At 38.0% G+C, this 24,980-nt stretch overlaps 3 protein-coding genes across 4 annotated transcripts; 1 reads left to right on the top strand and 2 right to left on the bottom strand.

Moving 5' to 3' along the window:
• Positions 1 to 1,882: 1,882 nt before the first annotated feature.
• On the bottom strand, positions 1,883 to 10,853 carry LOC128868250 (phenoloxidase-activating factor 2-like). Its single transcript, XM_054110121.1, has 2 exons — positions 10,713 to 10,853; positions 1,883 to 3,241 (listed from the first exon to the last, which is right to left on the bottom strand). Exon 2 carries the CDS (start codon positions 3,237 to 3,239, stop codon positions 1,953 to 1,955), a length of 1,287 nt encoding a protein of 428 aa, XP_053966096.1. The 5' UTR covers positions 3,240 to 3,241; positions 10,713 to 10,853; the 3' UTR covers positions 1,883 to 1,952.
• A 3,822-nt stretch (positions 10,854 to 14,675) lies between these two features.
• Positions 14,676 to 21,063, top strand: LOC128868238 (DNA-directed RNA polymerase II subunit RPB7). 2 transcript variants are annotated; one of them, XM_054110098.1, is made up of 6 exons: positions 14,676 to 14,777; positions 20,083 to 20,140; positions 20,204 to 20,473; positions 20,538 to 20,588; positions 20,660 to 20,797; positions 20,856 to 21,063. In XM_054110098.1, the coding sequence occupies exons 2-6, from the start codon at positions 20,129 to 20,131 to the stop codon at positions 20,904 to 20,906; spliced, it is 522 nt and encodes a 173-aa protein (XP_053966073.1). In that variant the 5' UTR covers positions 14,676 to 14,777; positions 20,083 to 20,128; the 3' UTR covers positions 20,907 to 21,063. The 2 variants fall into 2 exon arrangements, with proteins under 2 accessions (XP_053966073.1, XP_053966082.1); XM_054110107.1 differs by lacking the exon at positions 14,676 to 14,777 and having other exon boundaries at positions 19,924 to 20,140.
• On the bottom strand, positions 21,051 to 24,761 carry LOC128868235 (small G protein signaling modulator 3 homolog). The gene is made up of 4 exons (XM_054110084.1): positions 24,552 to 24,761; positions 23,935 to 24,460; positions 23,274 to 23,878; positions 21,051 to 23,214 (listed from the first exon to the last, which is right to left on the bottom strand). Exons 1-4 carry the CDS (start codon positions 24,606 to 24,608, stop codon positions 21,997 to 21,999), a joined length of 2,406 nt encoding a protein of 801 aa, XP_053966059.1. The 5' UTR covers positions 24,609 to 24,761; the 3' UTR covers positions 21,051 to 21,996.
• Positions 24,762 to 24,980: the final 219 nt, after the last annotated feature.

Here is a 24,980-nt window from a genome sequence, read left to right as displayed (position 1 = left end):
GCGTTAGTGAAATCGAAGGTTAGGTTAGATTTACCTGGCTGGCTGAAAACCATCACATAGACCTATTGGTCCTTAGTGTTACCAGATGGAGCTAGACCTTTACGTTTCTTTGTAGTGGACATCTTGTAATACGGCTGCGTATCTAAGTAAACTCTGAAGCTCTAACCCCGAGAGGCATTCTAACTTCTCATATTGTAAAGCTCCTAAGAATTTTAATCTAGTTCTAGCTAACGCAGGGCAAGAACATAGAAGGTGAAAGCGAAAGTGTTATAAGAAAAAAACGAATTCCACAGGTCCTTTTTTTCATTAATACCTTTTTGAATGTCGAAATTACTTGGACGTCTATGAGACCTAATAATTTATTAGGCAAAACAGTTTGATTTTGTGGAAAATTAAACGGCCTGAATTGAGTCTTAAATATGCTATCAATTGTGGTATTGATTTTCATATACCTATAACATATCACAGTGGAGAGAATTCAAAAATCGCCATACCGTTAACCGCTCTCAAACATTTTGCAGGAATCAGCTGATTTGCTGACGTAATAGGCTACCTGTATGTGACGGAGGTCGGCAAAAACTGCGATTGTGTTTAAGATTGTGATGATGTCGGTGAAATAAGAAAACATTAGCACAGCCAATACAGTCTGAATCAAGGATAACAAATTACAAGGTTTTAGCATTCAGAGTAAAATTGTGAGAGGAACTTTGGCTGTGCCCGCTCACTTCACATGGTTTCTTTCATTTTTCCAATCAGTCGTTGTTTCCTAATTAATTTCGTTAGTTCTTTGATGCAAATATAAATTATTCTTCTACAAAAATCATAAAAATCTAATTTTCAAACTGTTTGAAAATTAAAAACAAGCTTTCAGGGATTGTTTTAACCTTTTTAATCTGAGCAAAACTTCGTCTATGCAGATTTATAGTCCATTGAATTTTGGTATAACAAAGTGCAAGTTTATAATGGCTCAAAAATCGAGCAGATTTTTATAATATATTATTGGGAGGTTCCTTTCACATAAAAAAAATGTCGAGCTTTCTTTAGATGAAGAAAATGCGCAATGTTAATAAAAATTTTAAAGCACATCTACTATTGTCCACCATATTTTGTATTTATATTTGCGTTATCCTCATTTCAAAATAAATTTTGCAACTCTTGGGCACTTAAAATTGCATCTAAATAATTATAAAAATACCAGCCTAACAACATTTTTAAAATACAGTAGGTTCTGTTTTTATGCGGTAGATACGTTCCGCAAGAAACAGCATAAAAAAAACAGCATAAAAAAAGCTACTAGTTCTATAGTAAAACTATAGATACGTTTCAAATGCTAAAACCGTATAAATCTGAAATAATGCAATAAAATCGCATAAAAAAGGGCACTAGTCCCATATTATAACTATAGATACGTTCCACAGACCGCATGAATCTGAAATAATTAAATAAAATCGCATAAACAAAAAATTGTATTTTTGAAAATTATATCTTTATTTAAGAAACGTCAGAATGGAAAAATAAATTTAAGTCAGAAATAGAATCAGACAATACCCACATGTTGCGCGTTCGTTTAGGATTTGGCCTAAAATCACTTTCGTCACTTTAGGAAATGTACACGCCTGATCTAGATAGTTATGCAGGCGGTTCCATACTTGTAGGGTTAGCATTTCTGATGTAATCTGTGATGAGTTTTTGCTTAGCTGGTTTAGAATCTGGTTTATATGTACAATTCCCATTTTGTAATTAAAAAAAAAACCGCACTATTTCAAAACCGCATAAAAAAAAGCCGCATAAAAACAGAACCTACTGTACTGCAGTTAATCCATCGAAATTGCAATTTAACCGTATGACCCTCTCTTTCCTCGCATTATGAAAGAAATTAAAATATTCTTTATTTAATAATTTTATTCAAAAGTTTTAATCTCTCATGTATGCACGCGTCCAGGTGTGTAAATTTAAACCGGTGTGTAAGATGTGGTGCCATAACCCAAGGAGAACATTTGCTGATCAATCCAATCACGTGCCGTCGCAACACTCGCATAGGCTGCGGGTATGTCATCATTACAGCCGATACCCCAAGACACGATGCCATCTTGTTCATATCGATTTTCCGCTGGCAAGCCAATGGGACAGACTAATGGTGCGCCGCCATCTCCTTGACACGTATCCACACCACGCACGCCACCGGCACAAATGAACGAGCGATCCAAAGCGAATTTCTGCCCCAAACGTGTGCCACGCAAGCGGGTCTGACAGGTACCAAAGTCAACAATAGGCAGCAGTACACGTTTCATGATGGCGCTGTAACGACCAGCCTCACCGAAAATGTCCTTGCCCCAACCGTTGGCGAAGCACTGAGCGTTGGCAAGCGGTGCTGCATTTTGGTTGGGCAGGCAAATAACATTAATGTGATCGGCCAATACAAATGCTTGACTTAGCACTACCAATGCGAAATTGTTGCCGACATTTCGTGGATTATAGTTGGGATGTGTAATGATGCGTTGCACACTGCGCTCTTGATATGGCAAGCGCTCTTTGGTGGTCTGTGAGTCCCATTCACCGGCACGTACCAGGAATCCCGATTCCGCGCGTCCAATCACACAATGCACTGCCGTAAGCACCACTTGAGGGTGAATGAGTGAGCCGCCGCAGAAGTAACTGTAATTGCTGGCATGCAGCAAAGCCACAGTCCAAGGAAATTCGCCGAAGCCTGCCTCGTTGTCGAAGGCGCCAGTAATGTTGAAATCAATTCCTCCAACATTGCGTATGCCACATCCTTTTGGACGCTCGGGACGCTGCTCTTGCGGTTTGGGCGTGAGACTGTCACGGTGCTGATTTTGGCTACCGCAGCAGACATCAAGGAAATGTTCACACACCGGGTCATCGTTGTTGAAGCGAATGTCAATCAAGCCGAAACCGTCAAATTCACCATCCTCGACTGGAGTAGTTTTAGTGCCCGAAGATGGATCGCACATGTGATAAGGTACACAATTACACGGTCCCCTACCACTCGTCGAATTGAAATCTATTTGCGGTTGTGTGGGATCCACAGGCTCGGGGGTAACAATTTTACCAAAGCCAGTGCCGGCACCTTGAACTGGCGTAGAGGGGTTTTGCGAAAATATATCCTTAATAGTTTGATCCAAATCGGGATTTGCTTGTGTGTTTGATTGTTGTGGTTTGGCAGAAACGCACAGCAGTAAAGCTACAGTTATGAGATGAATATATGGCCGAGGAAACATTTCTGTGAACAAAATTTTTTTATCTATATTAGTAGGTTTCGAGGTAGACCAAATATTACTAAGAATGAATATTCTAGGATAACTTAAAAAATAATGATAAAAAGTTTAAATCTAAGGGTTGATGTCATCTCAGAGTATTATATGTACAAGTTGGCGCAAAATTAATCACCCTAACGGAAGATTAATACTTTGTTTCAAATGACGTCATGGCGTCAAATTTGACAATTGTGAATTAGACAGCTGCAGTATACAAACAGACAATCAAAATAAAGATTTCCACTACTCAAACCCATTTTTTATTTAGTAAAAAGTTATTCCACAACGAAATTGGATGATTAATTTGCGCCACCTTGTATGTATGTGTGTACAAAAATCTTAAAATTAAACCTAAAGCAATTAAGCAAAATCGGTCTGAGTTTTTTGTTAATAAAGCTTCTTTCCTCCTTCTTCTTTGTCCCTCTTTATACCTGTGCAACATAAAAGATATGATTCTTAAGTACAAAAAGCAGTTTATCTGCTACTCCTCGTTAAACCAATTGGGTTTAAGTGCAAACCCATTAATCAAGAGTAATCAGTGTCATTCAAGAACGAAGAGTCCAAGTATCTAAATCTAATGGCATGCCACGCAGGACAGTAACAGAGAAGATGTCTGACGGGCTCTTCCTACTCCTCAGTCTTGCAGCTTCTGCAGTAGTCGAAATGAGGTATGTTCAATCTTTGAGCATGTCGCCCTATGAGACAGTGGCCTGTGGCATGCCACTAACGTAGAGACGTTTTTCCTTGACCGACTAAGTAGCGCATTTGAGCGCCTGACGTCTCATTTTGGCCAAGTTCTTTTTATAGCATTACATGTCAGGCTATCAACCCATCTCGTGTTGGCTGAAGTTGCCATGCTACTTGTGCACCCAGTTTGTAGGTTGAGAAGGGTATACCTACAATTTCTATACCAAGAGAGAGAAGAGTGGTAGTGCCCTATCACGCTAATTTGTCTGCCTTACAATTCCTTGGTATTTCACTATGTCCTGACTCCCAAATGGATGCAGAAATATTCCTCCATCTCGTTGCTCGACATTTGAGAGAAATGGTGGAATTAGTGATAACCCCACCAAGAGATTTAATCGCAGCTTGGTTGTCAGAATAAATATAGATTTCTCTAAAGATAGTCATTTTTTTGCCCAACCAGACAGTTACCTCAGTATTAGCTAGAATTCCGGCCTGGAAAACGCTACAGCGATTTAGGAAGACAGCCCGAAACGGTTACTTTTGGCTTCCTTCAATAGACATCAAAGCCAACTTTATCGTCAAGCCTTGAGACATCAGTAAAGAACGTAAGCAGTTATTCCAACCAAGTATATTGTGAACCTACCCACATCTAGCTGGAATTATAGTACTATCTTAAATAAAGTATGGTTCATTCAAACAATAGTCAACCGAATTTTTTGAAGCCAGACCGATTGTCATACACCTAAATTGCGCCACTGATTAGTTGCGACAAGCCGAGCAGCAGTGTTACCTGTACATATTTTGTTTACCAACTAAATTTGGAAGGTAAGAAGAAAAGAGTATTCAGAGCATCAGAGGGTGTGGTCCCAAGAGCGCCGCTGATATGTCCATATAAGCGCCATGCGTTGCATCTTCTGAAGCCAGTTTCTAATCGTTGTCTTGGCTGAAGATAGGTCTGATAACGATCCTGTACGGCCAGTGAGTGTTCTTCGGAGAAAATCCCCACCTGCGTCATATGGCCTTTTTTCATGAAAATAGAGTTACAGTACAGCTTTCCTTACTCTCTCCTCTACATTAATGTTTCAATTTATTGTAGTTTCTTGTCGAGAATTTTGTTTTTTTTATAATTGGCGCGTACACCCTTTTTGGGTGTTTGGCCGAGCTCCTTCTCCTATTTGTGGTGTGCGTCTTGATGTTGTTCCACAAATGGAGGGACCTACAGTTTCAAGCCGACTCCGAACGGCAGATATTTTTATGAGGCGCTTTTTCATGGCAGAAATACACTCGGAGGTTTGACATTGCTTGCCGAAGGGCGATCGCTATTAGAAAAATGTTTTTCTTAATTTTGATGTTTCACCGAGATTCGAACCTACGTTCTCTCTGTGAATTCCGAATGGTAATCACACACCAACCCATTCGGCTACGGCGGCCGCCTGGTCGAGAATTACAGCTAAATATTTGGCGCTATCTCCGACTTCTAGCCTTACACCATTTCACGTTGGCTTCTCAAATTGTGGAATTTTGTTTTTCCTCGAAAACAGCACTAATTCTGTTTTCTGAGGGTTCACAGCCTACCCGCTAATTAGAGTCCTTCTAGACAGTTTATTCAGAGCGGCCTGCATTAGATCGCTTAGAGTTGAAAGATATTTCAAAATAAAATAGAAATTGTTTTGATAGCTTCTATAAATTGGTTGTTATAACGATTTTCGCCCGACCAATAATTTTCTTGTATATTTTTTAATAATAAAAATTTAAACAAATTATATTGCAAAAGACCAAAAAATCGAATCGGGTTAGAGGATTCATCGAAGCCTGGGCCGGAGAACAGATTTAGTACTTATAAATTTAATGTATCTTTTCTCTTAACACTATTTGGTTTATTTGTCGAAATTAGGTATATTAAGGGATTATTGGACAAAATTAAAATATCAAAGATATATTCCATAGTATATTTCCACATCTTTCTGTTTTTTTTTCTTATATCTCTTAAACAGAGTTTAGCATTTTGCACTACCACTAATTTTTTGAGAGGGTTTCATTTTCAATAAATCTTCAGTTTTTGAGTGTTTTAACTATTCGCTTATTGCATTAATTATTTAGTGTACCTACCCTCCTCTTAAAATCCTTATATCTACTTTACAGTACTTCCTCTAAGAGCATTCATATTGGAAGTACTGCAATATTCGATATTTCTATCCCATTAATGAAAATTTTGTGAATGATGGAGTACCATGGATAGAAATCCATTACGAAACCGCACACTTTCGAAATGCTTCCGAATAGACGGAGAAGTCGCAGCACCTAGTTGGGTGTCTGTCGTGTCTTTTGTCTTTAACATCAAAAATGCCTAAACGGAATCGACGAAATCAAAATTGCACTCGCTTGCATTTTCGCCGTTATCAAAGGAAAACTAAAAAAGCATTTAATTTTCTCTTTGTTGATTTCCTTTGTTAACACCCTGTAACTGAATGGAACAAACAAACAACAGCAGAAGAACTTTTTTAGTGTGAAATATCACCTTGACAACGAGTATAAACTTAAAATTATTTGATTGATACTTTCCGAGATATCGATCATTACGGCCATCTACCCAGGAAATACGGGATTTCTTTTTCCCCAAGCTAATATATACAGGTTTGCCTATATTCGACGGACCCATCTGGCAACCCTGTATCTTTTGACAGAGACGTCAGATCGCTTAATGACATACCGAGTGGGATGGACAGTATATGCCACGCGAGCGCTCCCAAATTGTTAAAAACATTCAACAAAAGAAGTCAATTGTGAAAACTCAACGTGCGTATAAAAAATTAAATAATGTAAAAAGTGCGCCTTCTAAGAACACCATTAAACGTTTGTACGAAAGGTTTTCGACTGGACTTTCTAATCCAAAGAATCCCAATCAAAACCGACCAAGGCGTCGCCAAGGACATCCCAAAATCGCCGTTCTCAGCAGTTGAGCATTGCTCGGTCCGCTTTACAACGAATTATCCGCATTGATTTGCATTTATTCCCGTATAAGATTCAATTGACGCAAAGATTGTTGCCTGCGGACAAGCCTCGTCGATTGGAATGAGCTCAAAGAGTCATCGAAATCCGTCGGGTCCGTCGAACATGGGCAACCCTGTAAATGGGGCTTAAAAACTTTTTGGGTTTGCGAAGGTTTGCCATTGCCTGCCGAGAGGCGATCGTTTATATAATTTTGGTATTTCATGCCACGTTCAGAGTCCGAGCACTACCGAATGGGAATCACATAGCAACCCATTTGGCTATGGCGGCCGCTAATCAGTTCTAGTCCATTGAAATCACAAAAATTAGTCCAAAATGTTATTTATATCACAAAACACCAACAATTCAAACTTTCAAGTTCTGACGCAAATTTAAAAGTGAAAACAACATCGCGCTTGGTATTCTGCCAAATAAATTCCTTTCCCTCCAAACGCTTCAGTTTCACTTTTCTAGTTTTTATTGTTTCCTCTTAATTGATTTGAAATCAGTGATATTAAGTAATTTATTTATTAAGTATTTACTAGAACTTGGAAATAATACACAGCGCGGCGCCCGAAGGTGATGGCACAATTCGGAAGTTGAAGTGGAATATAAATAGCAGAGAAGTGCTGAAGTTGCATACCCTACCTAATTCATCTAAATTATAAAAATGTTCTACAAGTAAAGCATAGCACAGATTTTTTTTAATTATTTTATTACGCTGATCTTCAAATGGATTATCAGCAATATTTGTGTGAGTTTGTATGTGTGCCTGTACGTACTTATTAACCTAATTTAAATGTGTAAATAATAAAAACACAAATATTTTTCCAAAAAGTCAACAGCAACAAAATAAAAATTAGATCACTAACAGCTTGAAGAAATCAACCTCTAGCAGATTAACGAAACGAGAGCTGTTCAGGTATATTTTATTGCACTAATTGTACTAAAATACTTGTTTCACAACGATACTTAATAATCAAACAGGCACGAAAACCTGTAAAAAATACGAAAACTTAAAGACACATCGCCGAACTTGAAATTTTCAATGATCAAATTTGCACATACATATGTGTATGTATGTATGGCTGTATGCATGTGTTTATCTTTGGAAACGTTGATAGGAGGGTATGCGTGACTGACAAACTTCGAATAAGCACTGAGAGAAGATGCACTATTACTTATGTACATATGGCTCTGCTCTGGAGTCGGCATCTCACAAATGCATCATCGAATTTAAGTACGATAATTACTACACTAGGTGTGACTATGAAGTATATTAACAAGACTGACGTTGTACTATAAACCATTTTATTTTGATTTCATACAAATTTGCTTGTTAACAATCACGTGAAATGACGGAAGACGAACCGCTTAGGATTTGGCGAAGAAGACGGATAATCTTACCGGCTTCCGCATATAAACAAAAAAAAAGTTTATATTATATTTCGTTAGGTATAAAGAGGTTTTTGTTAGTTGTGAAATATATTACAAAAATTAGTTAGTAAAAATTTAAACTATTGAAATAATAATAACAATTTTAAAGTTATTAAAGGGAAAGCGGGGTTTAAAAGAATTTATGGTAGTTGTACATGATGAGTGCAACCACAACTTCGAGTTCGGGGCTCATACGGATTTTTCAGAACAAATTTTGGATTTCGACTTGCTTCTCCACTTGGGTTCTGTTGACTTAATTAATTTAAATTCCATTCATTTTTTGTACTCTTAATTTTATATAATCTTGAAATCCAATGGAGAATCTCTCTTACTTAGGACTAAGTAGGCAATTAAGTAGGACTAAGTAGGCAATTGCTCTCTCCACGAACACACGAACAAAAGTAACAGTTTATAAGCCTCTCATCTTGCCCGTCCTATCGTATGGCGCAGAAGCTTGGACGATGAGACGTCGCTTGGAGTGTTTGAGAGAAAGATTCTGCGGAAGATGTTTGAATCTTTGCACGTTAGCGATGGTGAGTATCGCAGACGATCAAACAATGAGCTGTATGAACTTTACGACGACATAAACATAGCGCAGCGAATAAAGTTCCCGCGACTTCGTTGGCTGAGTCATGTCGTTTGAATGGATGTAAACGCTCCGGCTCTGAAAGTATTCGATACTGGTAGCAGAGGAAGAGGAAGGACTCCTCTGCGTTGGAAAGATCAGGTGGAGAAGGACTTGGCATCACTTGGTATTTCTAACTGGCGCCAGTTAGCACGCGAAAGAATGTCTGATGAGATTGTTAAATTCGGCCAAAATCGCGTAAACGGTAATCGCGCCAATCAGGAAGAAGAGCAGAATTTGATTTAATAAATAACACCACCGATAAAAATGTCTACGATACAAAATTGTTTTTCTTTAATTAGCTGTCATTTGCAGCGGACTTGGCGTACGGCAAAAGTAGAGAGTTGCCAACTTTGTGCATGCCGGCATGACATACAGCACGTACAACTACCTAAATATACACAATCTGTTGTCAGTCGAATTCGTTTCCGCAACGGACCCATTGTGAAGGGCCTGTAACTCTCAGATGATGTACTCGGCTCGAAACCTCTTGATGAATAATGCGAAATTAGTCGGTGCATTGTCTTAATGCAGAACTCAAAATATGTTCTGTTACAATTCGGCTAGTGTTTTTCTTATTTTTAAACCGTGTATAACAAGGACGTGTTTCATGCAAGGAGATTCGAACGTACACACTTTCGAATGGTAGTCGCGCACCAAACCTCCGAGTGTATTTCTGCCCTGAAAAAGCTCCGCTCTATTTGGCTTTCGGAGTCGGCTTAAAACTGTAGGTTTTTCCATTTGTGGAACAACATCAAGACACACACCACAAATAGGAGAAGGAACTCGGCCAAACACCTAACAGAAGTGTATACGCCAATTATTTATTGAATAATTGTTTGCTTGACCTTCAGAAAGATACCAGTTGAAACCAGATTATCAATGTTTCGTTATTGTTTTTAGCTTGGGATTTACTTTTGCTTGCGTGAATTATCTTTAAAGTATTAGCGACCTTATTCAAAACGCTCAAACCACTCAAAAACACAAACTTTTCTATTAATAAATTTTAAGACTCAGTAGCGGTTTTCTAAGTTTTACCGAATGTTACAAAAAAAAAACAACTTGGATGCGAGCGAATGCTTTGGCTATAAACGAGAGGTACTGCATTCGAACAACTGGCGCACGCGTACTTCTTCTCGGTCCCGTTTTTTAATAGCCGAACCTCGTACTACGTAAGAGAGTCGAATAGCAACGTCATCGAATTGGGGGTTTTCCAATTATACTGTTATTTTCAACTTAATTAGCATTCGGCAATTCGGCTTGAAGAAGTTTGGCAAATATGGGTAAACCCAATAATGACTACAATAAAAGTAAATCACACAAAATTTGCAAATATGTAGATATGTATGTGCATAGATGCTGCTATAAATTTTGGAAGAGTATATGTGTTTAAATGTTGTATGAAGTAACGACTAAGCATTTATGATTTTTAAAACACTATGCTTTTAGACTTAAAAACAAAAATGCATTATCTGCTGCCGGTATTTGTTTAATATAAACTTATAAATATGTAAATAAATATGTACTAATTAAATTTCATTTTTTTCTTAATGCATACAATAAAGCCTCCTTACATTGTAATAAGTTGGCTAAGTAGCAGAAGTAATTAATTAATTAAGTAATAAGTAAATACGTATGTAAATACATTTGCTCACATGCGAATTATACGAATGAGAATTTATGTATATTAATCGCCATACCTGATATAGTCAAATATAAGTATGTAACTATATATTATTTATATTATCTGCATCAATTATATTATTTTCAAAGATCGAACACAAATCTTCACCAGGCACACTCAACGACTCAGCGGCTAAAATCAAACTGATTTCAATTCTTTGCGTATGTTTCGGAAGTTTAAAAAATATTATCTCTTAGCCTTCTAAATGTTATACCTATGTATGTATCTACTCAAATCTCAGCATCAGCCCAGCTCAGCGGCAGGTTTCAGTCGAGTCACATTTTTCTCTATTTGCTTTGATGAGTATAGTTTTAAAACGTGTTTTATAAACTTGAATCTGTGTACATCTTAAAGGGTGACATAGTGACGTAGGTTAGCAATTAATCGCATGCGAGTATGCGATTTTAGGCTTTAACACAACAGACCGCAAAATCTTCACTTAACATACAGTATTTATTAATCGGCCGCCGTAACCGAATGGGTTGGTGCGTGATTACCATTCGGAATTCACAGAGAGAACGTAGGTTCGAATCTCGGTGAAACATCAAAATTAAGAAAAACATTTTTCTAATAGCGGTCGCCCCTCGACAGGCAATGGCAAACCTCCGAGTGTATTTCTGCCATGAAAAAGCTCCTCATAAAAATATCTGCCGTTCGGAGTCGGATTGAAACTATAGGACCCTTCATTTCCGGAACAACATCAAGACGCACACAACAAATAGGAGGAGGAGCTCGGCCGAACACCCAAAAAGGGTGTACGCGCCAATTATATATATATATATTAGGGCGGGTCGATTTAAAAATCGCTCATTGCTCTGTGAAAATCGTCAGACATCAGAATTCGCTTTAGAGGTATGGCTCCTTCGGCAAAGTTTCTTATTTTGATCCCTAGAATATGATTTTCACAGAGTAATGGGCGATTTTTTTGCCTCCCCACAAATCGACCCGGCCTAATATATATATATATATATTTATTAATTATAATAGCACTGCACAACAAAAATCAAATTTAAAGATATTGGCGAGCACTTTAGCAGAATTTCGATACCTTTTTCAACGATGCAAAACAAACAAAAAATACTTGTAATGATTTGGACTTCTTTAGGAAGTGTGTACGTTCACATATTCAGTGATTAGCAATAAATACAGAAAAATTAATCTACTCGTTCACATGTGGCAAATTAGCTGGAAACTAACAATCAGCTGTCAAGACTGTTTTGAAAGCGTTTCCACCACAGTCGGTTCTTCATAACCGGAACGACCTGGATTTATATCCGGACAATTACTGTCACTTTAGCATTCCCCGTATACATATGTATGGGGAATGTTTATGCTACTACAACAACTGTTTTGAAAGGTTTTTCTTCATAAAAATTGGTTTGGCGGAATAATTTAGTAATTTTGGTTTGGTTTAATTAAGTTTTTACTTTTTCTTTATATTTGTAATAATATTTATCGATAGCACAGGGCTGTACAGCAAAAAGTATATTTATAATCTGAGTTTATTTCATAATCTCGGATTTCAGAAGAGAAATTTTGTATGGGTAATCGCGCTTTTTCAATTACGGATTGGGAGTTAAGCTCGTTAAAAGTGGTTAGTCTAGTTATATGTGAACGCATTATTAAAATGTTTGTTGTTGTTGTTGAACTGGTGGAGTATTTCTACTGAAATAATCCTAATTAGCGACCATCACCGTTATACTACCACTGTCCTCGTGTAATGATGTCTTGTATTTTTTTTTTTTTTGTCTTTTGCTTCTAAGTCAGATCCAATTTGTGAGATCCAAGTATAGTAGCAAATCTTTATCTCGATGTCTGAGATCTCATTAATTTGCTGTAAGAAAGGCTTACCGAAATAGCGAAGTCGTGCCCTAGCTAGCCCTGGACATTCACATAAGTAGTGGAAAAGACTGTCCTTCACCCTTTCCGCTTGACAGCTTCTGCAGATGGGATTTAAGGGGAGGTTGAGTCTGGCTGCATTATTCCCTACCTTCCAATGAGCTGTAAGGGTTGCAGTAATGCGTGAAATGTTTGGTAGAGAGCATCCTAACAGGTGATTCGTCCTTTGGATTTTGTACGACGGCCATGTGTTTTTTGTTGTAATACATGTAGTTAATTGCTTCCACCTTCTTTCGGCTAAATCATGATAGTGTGAAGCAATGGATGCTTTTATTGTGTTGAGTGGGGTGGAGACTACCACCGCCTCTGCTATGTCTAGTGTCGAACCTTTTCTTACTAGTTCATCCGCTATCTCATTACCCCGTATGTTCCTATGGCCGGGAACTTATATCAGAGTAATTTCAAGCCAATGGCTGAGTAATTCTAGTTTCTCTCTAAACTGTAGGACTAGTTTGGGTGAAGTGAAGTTGGAGTCTAAAGCCTTGATAGCTGCTTGACTGTCTGAAAAGATAGCTACTCTTGCACCAACTTCCCTGAGTTTTAGTGAGAGTTTTAGTGATTTGCATGCTTCTCTGATTGCTAAAAGTTCTGCCTGGAACACGCTGGCATAGTCAGGAAGTCGAATTGACTGAGGTAGGTTGAGCGGCTCCGAATGGAAGCCAGCTCCCACACCACAGCTCGTTTTAGAACCGTCAGTGTAGATTTCCATATCGTATCTTCCAATCACCTTTCCTTTACCCCATTCGGCTCTCGGTGGAAAACGTACCGTAAAGTCTTTCTTGAAGTTAAAGTCGGGGACTGTGTAGTCTGATCTGTTTTTGAGCAGCGAGAGTCCCTGTAGGAGGATCTTGTTGTGACCGTATGACTTTGTTGTCCAGCTTCCTATGTCTCTGAGCCTCACCGCGCTGCAAATGGCGATTGTTTTTTTTTTGTAAGCCTAATGATAATAGATGAATTAGTACATTGAACGCTTCAGTAGGACTGGTGCTAAGCGCTCCTGCTGTTAAGATACACGCTGTTCATTGTATGTAAGTATCTTGTTCAGCTTGGTTTGGTTGTATTTCTTTTCTATTGCGGGCCACCAGACTAGGACCGCATATGTTAGTATTGCCCTTATAAAGGCTGTGTAGGACCAATTGGATAGTTTTGGTTGGATATCCCATTTTTTACCCAACAACCTATTACGAACGTCCACTAGCAATAGATTGTCGATTGAACCGATTCTATTATATTTTTGCTACTCTATTGTGAATGGTCATCTAAATTGTAAACAGCTGTGTCACTTTATTAACATTTTTATGGCATTCGATTTACTTTTTATTATTTTCAAATATTTATTTTTTTAATAAAAACCAAATAATTGAATCGCATTTAGCTTTGGTGTAGTGATACTTCAATTAAATCACTGTGCCAAGCTTCTTTCCAACTAATCTTGCAAATCGCTGATTCCAATTTCATTTCCCTCATATCGACGTAAATAAATCGTTGTTGTTGCAATTGCGTGGAAAATTTTTATCAGGACCTTGATTTTTGACTAATAGAACATAGCTAACGTGGTACATTAACGCACTGAATGCATTTGTGATGAAATCGAAAGTGATATTTTGATAATTTTTTTTTTTTTGTACAAAGTTTAAAATTGCGGATTTTAGTGGCTAACATTTTAATCAACGGCATTTTGCGTGAGAAATAATTGATTTCATTTATATTGTTGTTTTTGCAGATCGTGGTAAAAATTTATCAAATTAGCGAGAAAGGCAAAAGTCGCTTCTTAAGCACTAAAACGGTTAAAGGCAGTAAATTTTGGCACATTCTATGAATTTCCAATAAGTAAAAATTATTTGTATTTCATAAAAAAAGCTTTGGTACAACCTCGCTTTTGAAACGTTTTTGAAATCAATTTGCATTTATCACAAACAATTTGCAGTTCATTTTCTAGATTTTCAGTGACACACTGCTTATCAATCAACTTCCGTAATATTCATTGTACGTGTGACAACAGTGTTATTTTTGTGAACTGCCGAATTATAAAACTCTATACGAATGCAACTCTGCCAATCACGTTACCAGCACTGGCGCTGCTGACATTTGGCAGTAGTGAACTTTTACCGCCGCTGTTTATAATTATCCTTGCTTTAGTAAACATTTCATCAGTTTCGGAGAGTTGTTAAAGTGAAATATACACATTCCGAGGCGAACGCTTGAAGACGACGGTTGATTGAGCGGGAAACCAAATTATAGTGAAAAAAAAGAGTGTTTAATAAAAAGTGTAATAAAACAAATAATAGACAGGAAAGGGAAAAACAAAAATTTAAGAGGAGAAAAAAAACAAAAAAAACCAGTTTCTTGAAATTCTATTACTTTCAACAAACAGAAATCAAAATTAACTAAACCAAATAGCGAACAACAAACGCAAAATGGACGTGGAGGCTGAGGAGCCAGAGGGCTCCTGGGCACAACAATCTCCAAGCGCACAAAAAAGAACCAAGATTGACCATTCAGAAAGCAACATTATAATCAAACCCCTAACGACGACCAAAGATAACTCCAAAAATGAAGAACCTAGATACGATAATGACCACCAGGGACCTTTTATAGTCTTCATCGACTCACAGACCGACGGACTAGGAAGAAAACCTATTAACGTCATAGCCGTGTCCAACCTTTTAAAAAAACTAAAGATCGTAGAACTAAAAGAAGTGAGCAAAGTGGGATACGGAAGAGTGAAAGTAACGTGCAAGCGAGCGGAAATAGCCAACGCGATTTGCAGCAACAAGAACCTGATAGAAAGAGGATACGTACCCAGAATCCTTCAGCATTGCATATCTAAGATAGGCATCATATTTGACATACCGACAGAAATATCCATGGAAGAACTCAAAGCAGACATCAAGTCCGCCATACCGATACAAAAACTAGTTAGAGTGGAACGAAGGGATAGAGACGATAAAGAAAAACGTATCCCTACCAGAAGAGTAAAAATTTTCTTCAAAGGACAAAATATACCAGACGAAGTGACATACGCCTACGCCAAAATAAAAGTCCAGACATTTATAACACTATCGCAATGCTACAGATGCTTCAGGTTCAACCATTTTGCACAACACTGCAAAGAAAAATCGGAAAGATGCAGGAAATGCTTCCAAACCCACGAGATAGAGGGACAATGCCAAAAACTCTCCTGCGTCAACTGCAAATTCGAACATGCTCCAACGGCCAAAGACTGTCCAGCAAGAGTAAAGGCCTTTATTATAAAAAGAACCATGACAATTGACAACATATCCCACAAGGAAGCGCACAAAAAAGTAACCGATATTCTTGGAAACAGATTCGAGTTACTTGACAACTACGACCAACAATTCCCTGCCCTCCGGAAAGAAACAACAAATCCGACACTTAATAAAGAAAACAGCTCCACCTCCTACATCCACAAACTATTGCCTTACGCCAAAGTTACAAAAACCAACAACAAAAATAGACAAAGAGAAGAAGAAAATGCCCTAAAAACAATGCAACAATGGAGAGAAGCCACAAAACCCGTAAAAACAAACATGGTATCAATAGAATCCAAACAAATCAAAGAAACCCAAGAAACCTTTAATGAACTGAACCTAGCCATAACAAAGCACATATCATCCAACGTCAACGAAAGACTGAACTATAATACAATAGAATTACTTAATAATATTCGCACAGCTTTCAACAAAATAAGCATCCTTCTAGACAGCAATCTTATATTCAACAGTAAAAATAGCAATGATGAAGATTCTTCAAAGTAACATACAAAGTTTGAAAAAACCAGGAAACAAAGAGCTACTTGAGATCTGTCTACACAACCATGAAATAGACATAGCCATACTATCTGAAACATGGCTAACAAACAACATAGACACAAGCCTAAACAACTACAACTACGCATACGCTAACAGACAAGACGGATACGGAGGTGTAGGAATATATCTCAAAAAACACATCAAATTCTCGATTTTTAAAATAGCCAGCGAAATAGAAAACATTGGGATCGCAACGATAAACCTCAAGAAGAACATCAATATTATAAGCGTCTACTGCCCACCAAACCTATCTACACAAACCTTTAAAACTGCCATAGAGAAAATATTAACATACAGCAGGCAAGCGGAAAATATGACACTAATAGGAGGTGATCTCAACGCCAAAGCACCAACATGGAACACAACCCCATCAAACGCAAGAGGAATTGTACTCGAGAGTGCTATTACAGATAATGATTTTTTCTGCCTCAACGATGGATCGACTACATTCTCAACCAACAACTCATCATCGGCTATAGACGTAACGTTCATAAACCAAAATATCAACTATACATGGAACACGATAAGCAAACTGACAAACAGCAACCATAACCCAATAATCGTAACACTTAAGGATAAATTCATACCCCATCAAACAACAGCTAAAATTTTAATGAACAACGTACTCAAAGAGATGAATAATCTGAAAATAGGAAACACCCTAGAAGAATTCACCAGCGCCATAAGGAAAACCATAGAGAAAAATACAATCAATAACAATAACAATAAATATGTACCAAAACATTGGTGGACCAACGAATCCCAAAGATTATTCAGACTAAGAAATGCCGCCCGGAAAAAATATAATCAGTACAAAACTAATGAAAACTGTAACCTCCTAACAACCGCTGAAAATAATCTCAGAGAACATATAAAAGAACAAAAAAATAAAGCCTTCAAAGAAGTTATAGACGAAATTTCTGAACCAACAAATATTAAAGATATGTGGGCGAAAATAAAAAACCTTAAAAAATACCAATGCGAAAAACAAATAAACAACTCCTGGAATAACCAAGAAAAAAGAAAATATCTAGAATTCATAGCTAGAAACACACACCTAGACTCCACACCGACGAACACAAATATCAATAACGCAGACCACACTCTATTAGAAATGAATATAACCAACTTCCAAAAGTTCCTACACACTAGAAACAAAAACTCAGCAAAAGGGCCAGACCAAATTTCATACCGTATGCTGCTACAACTGCACGACGAAGAACAAATAAAACTATTCAATTTAATAGAAAACGTTTGGAAAGAAGGTGCAATACCAGAAGATTGGCGGAACATTAGAATAATACCAATCCCCAAAAAAACAGGCGACTTAACAAACATATTCAACTACAGACCGATATGCTTACTCCCAGTATTGGCAAAACTTCTAGAAGGTATTCTAAAACTACACATAGATAACAAAATTAAAGACCACAACCTACTCCCGAGTCGATCCTACGGATTTCGTAAACACCACTCGACAGCTCAATGTATCAACGACTTGATAAACACGATATCCCTACACAAAAGCGAAAAACAACAAGTAATGGCAGCGTGTATAGATGTGGAAAAAGCATACGACTCCGTTGACATAAACATTCTAAATGACATACTAAAGAAAACGCAGATAAATGAGAGAGTAACCAGATGGATAACGTCCTTCTTAAAACGCCGACATCTCATATTAGGCCATGAGAAGGTAAGCACGAGCAATGGACTAGCTCAAGGCAGTGGACTCAGCCCGACACTCTTCAATCTATACACCACACAGACCCACGCAATAATCAACGATAACTGCAAACTGTTCCAATTCGCCGACGATTTCTTCATTGTTTGCTACAATCGTAAAAAAGAACAAACCCAGACCATCCTCAATGACAAGATAAAGGAATTCACGGACATCTGTAATAAAATAAACCTAAAAGTTAACTGCACCAAAACGAAAGTCATATACTTCAACCAAAAAAGCTCGGAAATAAATATCCATTTAAATAACAATAGACTGGAACAAGTTCACCAAATTAAATACCTGGGCAGATACATAAGCGTAAATAACTCATGCACACACCATATTAAACAAATAGTGGATAAAACCAACCAAACGTGCCGCTTCCTAAATATACTAGGCGGTTGCACCTTCGGAATAAATCCACAAAGAGCCCTGCAACTGTACAAAACCTTCGCCCGAGCAAAAATGGACTACGCTGCTTCAACCTTCGCTAACATTTCCAAAGCCGCCTTACAAAAACTCACGAAATGCTGCAATACAAACATGAGACGAAGTTTAGGACTAATTAGATCGACGCCAACGCACACAATTTACCATATGGCGGCAGAGATGCCACCCAAATACAGATTGGAGATGGCAACAGCAAAAGAAATAACCAAATGTATTGCATACAACCTACCGGCAAAAAGAATGATACTATCTAACAACCTTGATAAAAAATCCAGCTACTATTCAACATGCCAAAAATATAACCTAATCTTTCATAACATAGCACCTATTAACAACAAACCGGCACATACCCAAAGACTACATCTGAACGACAGATTCCTCAAAGAAACAGGTAAAAACAAAAAAGAAACAAACCAGGACATTATAAAGCAGATATATCAGGAAAAAAAGCAACAACTCGAAGACAACCAATTCGAAATAATATTCACAGATGGATCAATAAGAAACAACCAAACAGGAATAGCATTCATACATGAAAAATCGAACACCGTGGAAACATATTACTGCAATAAAACAGTAGCTTCTATGACAGCCGAACTGATTGCAATAGAAAAAGCAATAGAATTCGCCATACAGCAAAAATTCCCGAAAGTAGCCATCCTTTCAGATAGCCTCAGTAGTATCAGCACACTAAAAAACCAGGAAAGCGATAACTACATCGCTCAAAACATTATAGAAGCCATACATGCTTCAGATATCGAAAAGTTGGAAATACATCACATCCCCGCCCACAGCAACATTAAACCGAACGACAAAGTAGACTCTGCAGCAAAGAACGCACCACTAACCGGAAGCCTAATCAGAATACCCTGGACAATCAAAGATGCTATAAAAGAGATACATAAAAAAATAAAAGAAGAATGGGAACAAGATTACAAACAAAAAATCTTAAATAAAGGCAAAGCTTATGGCCAATTATTTCCAGGACTACTAAAAAAACCCTGGTTTCATAAAAAAGACCATAAAATGCAACCAACAGAACTAAAGCAGTTCAATAGAATCCTTTCAAACCACACATTTTGCAAAGATACACTATTCAAAATGAAAATATACAACAATAATAAATGCGAAACATGCAATACGACAGAAAACACAAACCACATCATATTTCATTGCAACAAGTACTCTAATTCAAGAAACAAGTACCCACCTATCAATAATAACTCATCAATAATCGAATTCTATCGAAACACCAACATAACCCATTACAATACCATCACTAACTTCCTTAAAGACATTCAAGTAAACCTATAAAACAGATGACACAAGTCAAACTATAACTGGAAACAAAAGAAAACTTACACTTGGAGTTGGCGTTTTAGCTCTTAAGCTGGCCAAATAAGTCTTCAATCTTTCCTCAGAAATACTGAAGCAACCTAAACCCCAAAAAAAAAAAAAAAAAAAAAAAGTGAAATATAACTAACTAACGCTATTTTTACTTAACAAATATTTTAATAGATTGCAATGTTTTATCACGTAAGTGAAGCTTGGTGTGTGAAAATTAAATTCTTCCTAAAAACAGCTCATTATCTTTGATAGATTTCACTTGAGCACGAGATTCTCTTGCATCCGCGTTATTTTGGTCCGCAGTTGCTGGAGACTGTAAAGCAGAAATTGTACACAGAAGTAGAAGGTACCTGCACGGGAAAATACGGGTTTGTGATAGCAGTGACCACAATCGATCAGATTGGCTCTGGTGTAATACAACCAGGTCAGGGATTTGTGGTGTACCCAGTGAAATATAAAGCGATTGTTTTTCGGCCGTTCAAGGGCGAGGTATTGGATGCCGTCGTAAAGCAAATTAACAAAGTAAGTGAGCTTAGTAAAAGTTGTTATAAATTGATAATGGAATGTGTCTTTCTTTGAAATGCAGGTTGGCATGTTTGCGGAAATTGGGCCACTCTCGTGTTTTATATCACATCACGTAAGTGCTTTATTTACTAAATATATATTAGGTTTTGATTTCACGACTGTATTTTTTGTTTTTGTTCACAGTCCATACCAGCTGATATGCAGTTCTGTCCAAATGGTAATCCACCATGCTACAAATCAAAAGATGAAGATGTGGTGATTTCTGGAGAAGATAAGATACGTTTAAAGATCGTCGGTACACGTGTAGACGCTACTGGTATTGTAAGTATTCAACAATTATTATTTAAATTGAAATTGTAGTGAATGCCTTTTTTTGCAGTTCGCGATCGGCACACTTATGGACGACTACTTGGGTTTAGTGTGCAGTTAGGTGTATTTGCTTGGATTTTACCTGAGAAATTGGACGATTCTCTTTATAAATATGCGCATAGACTAAGTTAGATTATATATAATATTTGTACATATGTGTATGAACAAAATACATTCAACACCGGTTGAATTCAAACACAAAAAATGCTCTTCAAATGTATTTATTTATAATGGGATCTTTAATTGGTTTTGAAGTTAACAACATACATAAGTAAAGTATGGATGGTCTAAAACTTTGATTAACACATAAATCGAAGCGTACGGTACACATATTTTTTCATACATACGCACATGTAGTGAGCGAATTAGTTATAAATTGCATTTAAATGGACTATAATTGATACATCATTTATGATAATACCATTAAATACGTTATTTGCTTTTAATAGACATTTAAATGTTGAACGAAAATTATATAAATTAGTATTGGATTGAATAAGATTTAGTTGGATATTCTAGTATTAACTTACTTTTCGAGGTGGACAGTTTTTGAAAGCAATCGCGTAATAATTATAATTGGCCCTTACACCCTTTTTGGGTATTTGGCCGACCTCCTCCTCCTATTTCTGGCGAGCGTCTTAATGGGGTTCCCGCAAATGGAGAGACCTACAGTTTTAAACCGACTCCGAACAGCAGATATTTTTTATGAGCTTTTTCGGGGCAGAAATACACTCGGAGGTTTGCCATTGCCTGCCATTAATACTATATATTAATTTTATAGTCATAATAAGTACGATAAGTTGGAGCTAAAGGGGTTGGGTACTGCTTACAATTAACTAGCATCTTTTCTTTCGATTCCACTTGCAAATGTGGTGGCTGGCCATTTGCATAGCTATAAATTTCAATATCTATTCTTAAATTTAGTAAGACTACATTAAACTTGTGACTAAAGATCTTAAAACAAGAGCGTTAAACGTTTTCCCATCGACATTGCAGGAATGTTGCACAAAAACTTTAAAACTTAACAACAACAAAAAAAAATACTATCACGCTTAATACCTATAGTGTGCTGCCTATAATTTTTTCTGTAAAAACAAAATTTTAAACTTAAAAACAAATGCATTTTTCCAATTTCCTCGCCGCTATAAGACTCACAAGTCCCATGAAAAAAGATGGTGCTTTACCAGCATATCGCGCACACCATCTTTCAGCGGTTGAGATTCTTTCCCCCTCTTGGGTGGCAACTCCCAATCTGGATTCAAATTGAAGGCAAATTGGGAAAGTATCCGCAGCTCGCACTTGACCTGCACCCAGCCCGGCGAATCAATGTAGCTCCAAGGGTAATACCATTTTTGTACAACATCCTGACAAGAGCACAACACTTCCAGCCACAAATGCAATACCTGCTCATTTAATCCAAGGCATATCAGTGAACGCAATTTGACATCCATTTGCACATGCGTCTCGTCGTGCGACTGGTTTACTGCTTGTACGCAACGGAACAACAACTCCTCTGGGGTCAGCACTTTTCCGTCTTCATCGAGGCGATACGTCTTGCATAGCACTAAACGACTGTAGACCGATTCGAAGTCCTTTTCCACTTCGCGCGTAGCTGCTTCTTCGATGAAGAGCCACGGATGTATCGAACCACCCAGAAATGATGGTCTTTTCATGCCATGCTCCAGGAAAGCCTTAATGGATGGCGCTAGTGTCCCCCGCACCAAATCTGTAACAGTTTCGGAAATCGCGTCGTCGCCCGCCGATGTGTACAACTTACTGCGTTCGTCTAGCAATTCGACGAATTTTGCCGGAAACCAGCCACGCAGTCCATTCAATTCTCCCACCCAACAGTGTTCATCCTTTTGACTAATTATGGTGATGATGTCATTTTTGCGGAAGCCCAGCTCATCGTCGTCGTGCCGTTCGAAGTCATGCAAAGCTTTCGCTCTCCGTTGGCGTCGACGCGCGACATTTATGAAGTTTTCATGGTCCTTAGCATGCGAATCAGTGCTATAATTCGCTGTCAGTTGAATGTGAGCTGTTAACTTCGGCTCAATGGTGATAAAGTGCCGTGCCACCTTTAATATTGCCTCACGCAAATCGACCAGAATCTCAGTTTGTCTTATATTTTTATTTTTCAGCTCGACCGAATCATTGTCCCCGCGAAAGAGCAATGTTTCTAATATGGACTTGCTTTTGCGTACTTGCCGACGTGCTAAATGCTGTTTGGGTAGATTCGGAACCGCCTCGGGATTGCCAACTAGGCCACCCTGATCAGCCATCAGATAAGCAAGATGACGTCGACGATGCGTATCGATGACAGTTTGACTCAAAGAGCCTCCCACCTCGAGTGCTTGATGGAACAGTATCTGCAAATATATTTAAAGGTAAATATTTTTAAAATGCACTTTCGATTTGCAGCACTAACCTCTACATCATCTACTTCACCCGGAATGTCCGATAACGAATTGAATATTTGCGCTGAGTTTTCAAGGTGTTGGAAATCTTTTTCCTTCAACTTCAGCATACCCAATGTGAGTTGAAACAGTACTATACTGCCATCATAGAAAAACCAATCCCAAATGCGCACCAAAATCTTCATATGCACAACATTGGCGAACAGTGTTAAAAACCAATGTAACGTAATGAGGGATAGTTCGATGTCATGCTTTTTAAGTGTCTCGTCAACCGACGTTAGATAATTTGCGATTAGCGTTTGCATGACACGCTGATCGGCTTGTATGCCAAGCAATGTTGAGGAATAGTACGAAGCGGGTAATAGGTCTTCCACTATTGTCGCCATCATCCAGAAGGCATTTTCTTCCTCCATAAAAAGCAGCAAGCAAGCGGCTATTACACCAGTACCTTGACAATAGCCAATATCTGGAAAGAGCCATGCGATTCCACGTAGTATGCGGCGCAGTCGTGGTATGCCAGTACCATGCGGATTGCTGAAGCAGGCATTTGTCGGTAATATACGCAACAGATCTTTTTCAATCTGTTTTGAGGTCATAAGTTGATCATTCCCTGAGGCTAATGTAAATGACAAATAAAGCAAAGAATCTCTCGAAAGAAATGGAATTTCTCACCCTTGACTATATCATGATAACTAGTTTCACTTTTCTGCTTCTTCGCCAGCGCGCCAGATAAACGCATCCACATTTGTGCGCGCAGTGAATGCGGTATACCTTCACGCACCATATTTCGCAACTTCTCGGTGCGTGGCAGTACAACATCCACATTCTCCCAAGTCAATTCTGTAGCCTCTTTGTTATGTGAAAACTCTAAATGTGCAATCCATTGTAATCGATGCTGCGCATCTTCAACTAATGGTTGAGAAAGCAATTTATTGGAGTTTTGTTCCGGACCGTCTTCTTCTTCCACACGAAAACCGAATTCATCAAAGCGGTAGTCTGGCTGATCATTAGGACCAGCAACCTCCGCTTCGGGTTGTCCAAGCTTCGCGAGAATTTCTTGTGGCCACATGGAAGGCGTCAGCGCAGAGAAAGGACCACCGGGGCTTGGTCGCAGACCGTCCACCACACACAGTTCTTCCATCATCGGTGGCAGTTCGTCCAAATTGTCATCTTCCGAACTGTTCGCATGCAACTTTTTCTAAGGGCGATAAAATTTATTAGTTAGATAAAACGCAAGATATGATAAACAATGTTGCGCTGGGTGAGAAGCAGAACCAGACTTTGCTTACAATATGTTCTTTACGTCCCACATATCCATCGTGGCCTCGACCGAAAAAACTCTCCATCGTTTTTCGTATGTAAGAATAACGACGGCGACACTACTTTAAAACTAATTTGTTATATTTTCACAAATTCATTGACGAAATTTCACCAATATTATTTCTTAACTTTTTTCAGTACTGAGTGGGACTCAGCTTCGACACTTGTGGGTGCTGATGTTGACATTTTGGTAAATAGAATTGTCGTAGATGACATAGATGGGCAGTGTTAGCAAACGATTTATATAAAATACAGTTATATGGCTCACAAGGTGTCGTAAGTGCAGTATTCTAAAAGTTTGGAGGACTTGAAACCACAAGCTTTTAATATGACTGGCATGGCACCGATTTAGTTAATACAGTGGAGAGAGTGTACACACATTAATTACTTATATATAT

The sequence above is a fragment of the Anastrepha ludens genome, chromosome 2 (genome assembly GCF_028408465.1).
Source record: "Anastrepha ludens isolate Willacy chromosome 2, idAnaLude1.1, whole genome shotgun sequence".
Lineage (NCBI taxonomy): Eukaryota > Metazoa > Arthropoda > Insecta > Diptera > Tephritidae > Anastrepha > Anastrepha ludens.
This window is presented reverse-complemented; position numbering and strand designations above follow the sequence as displayed.